This window comes from Lucilia cuprina, chromosome 3, assembly GCF_022045245.1.
Source record: "Lucilia cuprina isolate Lc7/37 chromosome 3, ASM2204524v1, whole genome shotgun sequence".
NCBI lineage: Eukaryota > Metazoa > Arthropoda > Insecta > Diptera > Calliphoridae > Lucilia > Lucilia cuprina.
Genome location: NC_060951.1, coordinates 40,171,743 through 40,182,056, shown reverse-complemented (window position 1 = coordinate 40,182,056; position 10,314 = coordinate 40,171,743). Strand labels below are relative to the sequence as shown.

Genomic DNA, 10,314 nt, shown 5'->3' with positions numbered 1-10,314 from the left:
TTTTATTAAACAGTAAATGACTTAACTATATCTGAGACAAGGTACAATTCATCTTAAATGCGTTATTAATAAAACTAAATCACATTTTATTCGTATACAGGTGTAGGGTGTTATATGATCGGCTTCACCCGACTATAACTTCTTACTTGTTATTGTTGATTTTGTTGTGCTGCTGCTGTAGTTGTTGCTGTAATACTCTATTTGTTCATACTGGAAATCCGGAGAAAGTATTAATAATTGCGCAAAAACAACAACAACAACGATAGCAGCAACATCACTTTAACAAAGTTGTTTAAACAACAATTTAAATTACACTGTCTGGCAGATGGAGATGTCTGGTCTTTCATTTTGTAAATGGTGGTAAATATTGATCTATTGATTTAATGCTTGAATGTTGGTTATTATGAATGTCTATCTACCGGTTTTCATTGTAATATTGTTTATAGTTTTTAAAATGTGTTAAATTTGTTGTGATGGGGAACTTAATAAAAGTAAAATGCATTTTTTTATTTTTTTATAAATGACTGAAGAATAGAGAGCAAAAAATATAAACACTGATATAATTTGTTAACTTAAGTAAGTGTGAAAAATTTGTAAATAAATCTAATGGAAATAGATATTTAAAATGGGGTTAATAGTGGTTATCGATTTCACAATGTGATTAATGTCAAACTTGAGCTATAAAGCCTACAGTGGTTAAAAATACAATAAAATTTTATTGTGAAAATGGAGTTTGTTTAATTGTTATGTTTATTAAGTAGAGCGTTAGATAAATTTTGAAATAATTTAAACATCAAATGACATCATTTATCATGACAGTTATCTCCAAACAAATCACAGGTTTATGGTGTAAACATAATTTTATTTTTTTTTTTTTTTTGTAAAAAAATCAAAACAAATGTCAAATTGTCTTTAAGAAATAGTTTTCAATAATAAATTGTTTCTTAACAAAAGCTTAACATTTATACAATCTTCTATCAAAATCTTGATCATAAATAAATTTTTTTTGTTGATTTAAAAATTTTGTTTAGATTTTATCTAATCACACTTGTTGTATAAAAAACCTAAATTTATCATTAATTTCTTTAAGCAATACAAATTACCCTCCATTTAAAATATCAAGCAACGATTTTTTTGTTATTCTATTAAATCATAGTGGATATTTGAAAGTTAAACAAGTTGCAAAACACATTTCATTAAAAGACATCAAATTTTTTTTGCTCTATGCTACTAAAAACTATTAAAAACATCAGATTTTTTCAGACAATTTTTTACTCATTAGTTTTAAAACAGCAGATGTAGCTGAGATATTTTTTCCAAGCAATTTTTTTCATACGCTTAAATTAACAAAAGAATTTCATGCCACAAAAAAAAAAGCGTATAAAAATCCAGTGATTATTCCCTCTTGCACTGTAAATACCAAGAAAAACAAAAAAATCATCCAAACAAAATTAAGCAATTGTTAAAATTTTCGTAATGCAAAAAAATTAAAAAATATACAAAAAAGAAACCAACATTAAACATTATCATGTAGCAATAAACCTGTATCTATGTACAACATAAAACTCTATACAATAGCCGACAACTTGAGTCATACCTTTATGAAAAAAAATCTTGTTAGAAGTAATAAAAAAAAACAAACTGAAAACGCGTTTTTTTCATGCGCATGTGCAACAGCTTTCACACGCCCGCTAAGCAACAAAAAATCCACACATAATCTTGGCTCTTTCAACAACGCTACAGCACACCGCAATATTTTTTTTTAACAATAAAAAACTACGTTTTTTTCTATCAAAATATACAATAACATTTTGTTAAAGTTTTTAGCAAACAAAAGAAATTTTGTGTGGCATGTAGCCAGACGAAAAAAATCTTCATTTTACTTTTAATAATGAATAATTGCTTGGAGAATCTGGTGAATAACTAAAAACACCATAAAGTTTAATAAGTCCCAGACATGCCATCCTCAAACAACGTCAACAATAACAATTGAAAGAGAAAATTACTAAAATTAATCACTGTGGGTTTGTGCTGTAAATGGAAATATAACTGAAAAAATGTGAGGGTTTGATTTGATATTTATTTCAATAAGAAAAAAATTAAAAATCTTTCAACAAAATTTATTTATGTTAATATTATTTGAGCCAAATTAGTTGTAGTCTATTATTTATACTAATACTAAATAACTAAAAAAAAAAGAACATAAAAATTACTTTCAAGAATGACATCAGATGTAATGAATTTGGAATTATTATATTTTATAAGATATACTAATTTTTATCTTTCATTTTATACAGAAATTTTTATAGGGATATCAAAGTTGTCGATACATACTCTAGTTGTTGCAGTTGCTGAGAAAAATACAAAAAGTATTTTTTAAAAGGGGTCTCAATTTCCCATCTATAATTGAAAATCTGAATCTCAGTACAATATGAAAAAAAAAGATTTCTGCAATCTTATCGAATTGCATCCATAATTTATCAGCCGATTAGGGGAAAATATTTCTAAATTTAGCCACCGGGTATTCAGATGACTAGCTATTTACCATGGGCTTGTCCTTCGAGGAATTCAATCGATATTCCATAAATTACGAAGAGACAGCAAAAACCTTAGGTTTGTGTTTCAAGAACACTAGTGTGACGATTGTCTTCGCCCTCGAGCGAAGATAAAAATTTAAATCACTTTAGTAGATACAATAATTGTGAATTGAACAAATAAGCTTAAGATAATAAATAACAATATATGTCATTAGTTTTTGTTAATTTGTTTTACCCTACACTACTGTATTAGGGAGGGTATTACGCGTTTTTGCCAACCGCGAATCCAGCTTGAGTGTTTGCGGGGAAAGTTTTGTTTTTTTTCGCTTATTTTCTTTCTTCCTTTTTATAATTTGTATGAAAATTTTTCAATTTTGGGATCATAACTCACCTTAAGTAAACCGATCTATTCAGAATCACTTTCTAATCCTATTTTCTTCTTCAATCATTTCCATGTAAATATTGTGCGCAATTTTCAAGATATTTTAATAAAATTTGGACTAAAGACAGAGACGAAGCCTTTTGAAAATAGTAGAAATCGGTTCATTATTTTAACGTTGCCTTTATAAAATCGGACCTCCATAAAAATCAGAGAGTCAACAGTATAAATAAAACTGTTGACATTTGTAATGATCGGCTTCCGTGCAAACGCCTATTTATAAATGTATTTTATGTTCTAATGTTATATAAAAATATTTACCTTCTCCAAATTTTATGAGGATCGTCTCATGTTTGACCCTTACTCCTATATAAATCCTCTTCTAGAAAACTAGTTTTTCTTTAATACATTGTTTAAATACTTTGGAATTAAGATAAAATTCAACAAAAACCTTTATGAAAAATAAATATATATATAAAATTATGTTCATGGTGTAGGGTATCATATTGTCGGCCATTTCCTAGACTATATTTTCCTACTTGCCTTTGTTATACACTAAATAAATTTGTTTTTCTTAAATTTTAAAAATAAATATATATAAAAAGTTCTTGTCTTAAGTCTTTTATTTTTGATGTCTTATCTTGAAACATCAAGAAAAATGTGAAAAAAAACTTTAAGCTCTAAGTTTGAAGAAAATAAAATAAAAAAAAATTACTTTTCCCTATCTTGGACCACTGTACCTTCAGCAGATAATCTAATTTTTTATATACAATGCAAAAGAAAAAACAGAAATCTCGCTGACATCATGACACACTGAACCACAAATAAAAGTTCACACAACATGCGAATAAAAGAAAAATACCGAAAAAACAGTTAATTTCTTTGCATTACTTTTGTTTTTATTTTTTTTTTAGTGCGATAAAACCCATAATTAGTTTTAATACGGAAGCAGATTTAAAACAAAATTATGTGGGAGATGAAAGTGGAATGAAAAAAAAACCGTAATTATGTTTAATTTTAAAGTTGGCTGCTAGATGTTTTTTACCTTAAAAGAGATTTGTGGGGTTTAATAAAAAACATTTCACTATTTTAATTAAAGCAAAGAAATAAAGAAAGAAGTGGAAAAGAAAATAGTTAAAAAAACTAAAACCTAATTTAATAGTAAACATCTTCCAGTTAAATTTTGTAATAGTTAAAATATTACATAAATAACAACGGATTTAAAAAAAATATATTTAAATTGAAATAAAATAAAAAAACTGATTAAACAAAGTTACCGATTTAAATATATTAAAGCTTAAAACTTGTAGAAAAATTAATTTAAAATTTGTTACAACAAAATGTTTTAACATTTATTTAAAATTAAAAAAAAAATAAATTCATTTAGATCTTTGATAATGCAGTGTGACAACTAATGCTCTATTAAGTTTTATTATATAAATAAATTTAAAAAAATTAAAGAAAAATAAACCTTAAACAATTAAAATACTTTTAACATATAAAATATCTGTCGGATTTATTTATTTTGTGGTATTTTAATTGTTTGTCCATGTGTATTTTATTAGTGCATAAATTTACAATTAGTACGACACAGACATTTGTCGCATATTTTAAATTTGTCAACACTGAATTTTTTTTTGGAATAATTTTTTTATTTTTTATTTAATCTATTAGCTGTTTTGAATATTATTCCCTAATTATTTTTCAATAACGTTAAAGAAACTACACCAAAATCAAATTTATGTTTTTATGCAAAATGTTTGAAATAAATAGTTTTGTAAAGGCATCACAAATTAATGAAATTTTCATTTTGATTTGTTTTTTCTTTTTTTTTTTTTTGTAAATTATGAGAGAAGATGTTATCTAGTTTTTATTTTCAGCTGATCAAAATCATTTAATTTATTTATGTTTTGGGTTTTTTTTTTTTAATTTAATATCTGCCATAAATTCGGTTTATAAAAAAACACAATCAACATTTGATTTGGAAATGTTTACAAGTTTGTCTGAATTATGTCACAATTGAAATTATGTCATTTATTGCTATTTACAGGTCAATGGTCAAGTATTTGGGTAAGTGATTACAGATGTTTGTCAATTTATAATTTCTTTTGATAATAATCAGATATCTAGTTGGTGAACAATTTGTTGTAACTTTAATTCATTTGTAAAGTAGAAGGGGGACCATGTGTCACTTTTATATTTGAGGCGTTCTTTGTTTTTCTTGTTTTTTCTTGATTCGCATACTTAGATATATGTCTATAGTTTTATCCTTTACAATCATTCCTAAGTCATCTTAATATAAATGTTTTTTTTTAATTTTTCCGAGCTGACAAATACGGTGATATCGCCCCATCTATGGGGTAATTCGCCAAGGGGATTGGGGCAGATAAAAAAAATATATAAATTAGAACATTATTTTGCTATTTAATATTTTAATTCATTAAACAAATGCAAGGGATTCTTTGTATTTGGCGCATGTGCCCCCGGGGCTTAATTTAATGTTTTTTTGTGATTCAAATTATGATACCGAAAAAACTATTTTCTCTTTTCGTTCACTATTATTGACATTCTGTCGTCAACCAAAATATTTGTTTTATCACAAAAATTTAAAAAGTAAGCACAAAAATTTCACACAGTGAATAATTTTCCAGCCCTTTTAAAAAACGATTAATCTCTTCTGCCTACAATTATATGTAAAATGTATCTTTCAAACTTTCTGGGATGAAAGATAAACGAAAATAAAATGTGATATAATCGATTACTCGGTTTTCTGGTTATTAGACTTTGGCAGATGAGCCCCATGGCGCATGACCCCCTTCTCCTATAGTTAAACATTGAAGAACATTTTTGACATTCTTGTAAGTTACGATTTTTTTTTCGTAAATCGTGGAATACTTTCAGTGTACAGTAAATACGTTCATTAGATCTTCCATCCAATAAACTGTTTCTTGAGACTCTCTAAAAACATTAGATCTTCCTTAGGCTGTTTCTAGAGACTCCCTAATAGGCATTATCACATATATGTTAAGAAGACCTTTCTTCTTTCAAACAGAAAGGACTGTTTGAATGAAGCCAAGTTTGACTTTATACCATTCCAAGGAGACTCCCTTTAAGTTGACACTGAAAGAAAGACTAACAGTGTTCTAAAGATAAGTGGCTTTTAGTTCTAAAACAACTACATTAAGAAAACACTTTTCTAAAGAAAATATTTTAGTAATGAAGTTAACAATCTGTTTTTGAAAAAAAAAAATATGTCTTGGATGCACACAGTTCAAATAATAAATATCTTGTATAGACAATGCTTTAAAGAAAATTGTCTTTATTCTTCTAAAAAACTCAGTTTAAGTAGACACTATTCATATGAAATTGTTTTGTTTGCATAATGTTCAATAGAAAACTATTTTGAGTAGATATTGTTGTAAAGAGATTGTTTTAAGAGAATTTTCGAAAAAAAATCTGGTTTGTGTAGACATTGTCCTTAAACTGCTTTAAAAATACTCTGTTCCAATGAAAAATGCCTTGATACTGCCTTTAAAAAAATATTTTGAGTACAAACAGTTTAATATAAAACTGCATTTTGTAGATACTCCCTTATGTAGACACTGCTCTTGTTATAGATGTCCTGAAAAGTCATTGATCTAATGAAAACTATTTAAGGAATACTATCTGCAAAAGAAAATTGCCTTGTGTACAAAAAACTGCTTAGAAAACTATCTGAGGAATATTAAAAAAAATTATCTGTGTAAACAATGTTCAAATAAAAGTATCAAAAGAAAACTATCTTAAATAAAAATTAATGTAAAAAAACTGTTGGATAGACATTGGTCTTAAGAAAACTGCTCTAACAATAATGAATAAAAATGTTTTAACACTAACATCGAAAGAGCGAATAATCTGTTTAAAATACGACCATTTTGAGTATACATTGTTCAAAATAAAACAGTTTTTAGTAGATACTTTTCCAAAGAAAATTTTCTTCAATATACATTGACGAGGAAAAATCTGTTCTAAGAAATACTGTATTGAGCATGATCTGTTTAAAAGAAAAAATGTCTGTGTAAACAATGTTCAAATAAAATTCTTATAGTAAAACTGTCTTAACTCTTTAACATATTCGGGACACCTGTGTCCCAAGAGTTTACATTGTCTCGGTTTAAAGCATTATTTTCAGTTCACAGCTAGAGTCAATGGTTATATCTAAAGGCAAATATGTTTAGAATTTGATGTTACAACATGCTAAAAAAGGATAATATCCTGCGATATCCCTTAAAAACACTTTTTTCTATTTTTCATCAAAAATTATAAGTATACGTCGGAATAAAGTGTTTGTTGAAATCATATCCCTAAAAAGTCAAGCGGTTTAGTTTTGTGCATGAAAGGGTTAAATTAATAACAAGAAAGCCTTAAACTAAAGAAAAGTGTTTTATGTAGAAATGAAAAACGTCTTCAGTAGACATTGATCTTAAGAAAACTATTCTTTTCTGTTCTAAATGCAACTGTTTTGACTATACTCAGTTCAAAAAATGTGTCCTGTGTTCTGAATAAAACTCGTACAGTAACTCTAAAGAAAACTGTTCTGTATAGAGTTTATTCCACTGAAAACTGTATTGAGTAGTTCCTGCTTTATAGAAGGATGTCTTGAGTAGACGCCAGTGTAAATAAAACTGTCACTGGTATTGTAAGTATTATAGGAAACCATCTTGAGTAGACATTGATCGAATGAAAACTGTCCATTGTAGGCAACGTTCTATATAAAACTATAAAAACTGTCCTATGAAAAACTGTCCCAAAGAAATCTGTCTTGAGTAGATTCTGCTCTTGATTAAACATCCGTATGAATAAAATAGTTTTGGATTTAAATTGTCATGTCAGCTCTTCAAAAGATGCAAGTTTTGAAATAGCAATTGTGCCTTCTATAAAGAGAAGATAGATTGAGGAAGTTAACCTAAAGTAAGGCAATGTGGAAGAGATGTTTGTTTTCTATAAAACTACAATTTCACTACAACTTCCTGAGAATGACTTCCGATGTAGTGAATTTGGAATCAAATAAAAAGAACATCTCTCCTATGAGAAGCCTGTGTTTAAGTCGTCACTTTTTCTGGTCTTTTCCAGTACTTCCGTGGTGTAAATTATACTTTCCTTTCGCTTCTTCTCATTCTTTTTTTGAGTGCAATATACGCAACTTGATTATAATAAAAGTTGTTTGAAAGCTATTCCTTTCATAACGATTGTAAATTATTTCTGGACAATCAGAGATAAGCGATGGAATGGAATTATAGGTAGCTCGCAAAAATCCTACTCCAGTGAGAAGAGGACAATAAGCCTCTTTGGAAACTCGGAATTTTTTAAAATTAAAAAAAAAAAAAAATTCTCTCACAGTTCACAATACAAGGATTTTCTGCCAAAATTTTTCATGTATAGGAAAAAGAGCTCTTGTTGGCTTTAAAATTATTTAATTTAAATGTAATTCATTAAACTAAGTATAAAAAACTCCAGGTTAATAACATTCCAACTGGGAAGCTATTAATCATAAAATTAGCGTGTCTTATTAGTATTAAATATAATCTAAAAATTATCTAATTTACTTTTACTTTTTAACGTTTGAAATTTCTTAGCAAATAAAATTAATATGCACACTAACCATATTAGTTAATTAAACATATTTTCAAATAGTATTACTAAAAACAAAAGTTATTAATATATGAAAAAATAACCCGCCGTTTTAGCTAACTAATATTGTTCGATTAATTTATAAAACTCACCATCTTTATTATCATTATCGTCGTCATCATCATTAGGTTTATTATCAATATTTTCCGTTTTACGATCATAATGTTGTTTAGTATGATTTAATGTTTGCGTTTCATTATTATAAACATTTACTGAATGATTCTCTGAAGAAAACGTTAAGATGACCGTTAAATCACATACAAATATTAGCAAACATAATATTAAACGCGTATAATTTTTAAAATTCACCATTATGTAATAAATATTTTAATGATTTTTTTCAAATTATTTTATTATTACTTTTTTTACTTATTAATTTATTATCTTAATTAATCACAGTGTTTAATTTTTCGAGAAAAAAATATTTAATAAACATAAAATTCAAGTTGTAAATGAAAAATTACACATTTCCGCTTTTGTAAGAGGCGAAGAAAAGCTAGACCAGCAGCAATATTTTAATATTTAAATATAAAACTTTTTACATCCTGTTAAACAACTTTATCGAAAATTTCAATTTATTTTCTTTATTTTGTACAAAAAAATTTAATCCTGTATAGATTTTATAGAAAAAAAGTATATTATTATTTTCTTCTTCTAAATTATTTTTATTTAACAACCGTTGCAAAAATTTAACATTGCAAATTCTATTGTTTTGATCTACGTTCGTCAATCATGCGCTTTAGAAAACAAAAGTCATCAAACTGTTAGGTTCTAACTGGATAAAAATTATTTTATATGTTGTAAATAAGATTTTTCTTACAATTATTAAGAGTAAATTTTCTTTATATCAGTTGTTAAGAGATAAAGTTCATTTCTAGATTTAAGAGCAGTTTCTCTTAAGTTCAAGCAATAATTTATGAATGAAAAAGTTCATTTCGTTTTTTTCGACAGCTGTTTTCTTTAGCTTAAACCGGTAACAGTTGTAAACTGTTAGTTTGTGTTTTATCCATTTACGTTTAAAAGTGTAAAGTGTTTTTGCTAAAGAGAAACATTTAACAAGTTTGTTTAACAACTTGTCTTTAACTGTTAAAACATAATTTACAGTTTAACATCGTTTGTTATTAAAACTATTTCCGGTTCCTACTTAATGTGAAATTATGAAAAAAATTAAATTGAAAATTATTGATAAATTTTCAGTATATAACACAATTGTTTCCAAAAAATTTTTATCAATCTTCTTTTCATAGAAAATTTTCATTAAATCCTCTTTTTAGGAAATTTTCAATCAATCCTCTTTTCATAGAAAAATTTAAAAACATCAATTTGTAAGAATTTTTTTAATTTCTTTTCATTGAAAATCTTAAAAAAAAATCTTTTTTTTAGAAAATCTGTTTACAAATATAGAAAATCCATCGATATTAATTTTGCAGATAAACAATATGGTCTTGGTCCAGCCTAAAGTATAGTCTTTAGTTTAGTCTATAGTCTGTCTATAATATACTCTAGCCTATAGTCTATTCTGATTTATTGTCTAGTAAAGTTTAGTCTACAGTGTATTTTATAGTCTCGCCTTTAGTCTAATATATATAGTCTAGTCCAGTCTTGTTTAGTCTAGTCTGCAGTCTAGTCTATAGTCTAGTCTATAGTCTAGTCTATAGTCTAGTCTATAGTCTAGTCTATAGTCAAGTCTATAGTCTAGTCTATAGTCTAGTCTATAGTCTAGACTAT

The 10,314-nt window shown here is 26.6% G+C and overlaps 1 protein-coding gene across 1 annotated transcript in view; it reads right to left on the bottom strand.

The window, feature by feature from the left end:
* LOC111685316 overlaps positions 1–9,349 on the bottom strand; it is a 20,447-nt gene extending 11,098 nt beyond the window's left edge. Inside the window, exon 1 of the mRNA XM_023447573.2 lies at positions 8,679–9,349. Coding sequence (XP_023303341.2) covers positions 8,679–8,898 — 220 coding nt within the window. The 5' untranslated portion in view covers positions 8,899–9,349. The remainder of the gene's footprint in view (positions 1–8,678) is intronic.
* Between the last annotated feature and the right edge of the window lie 965 nt (positions 9,350–10,314).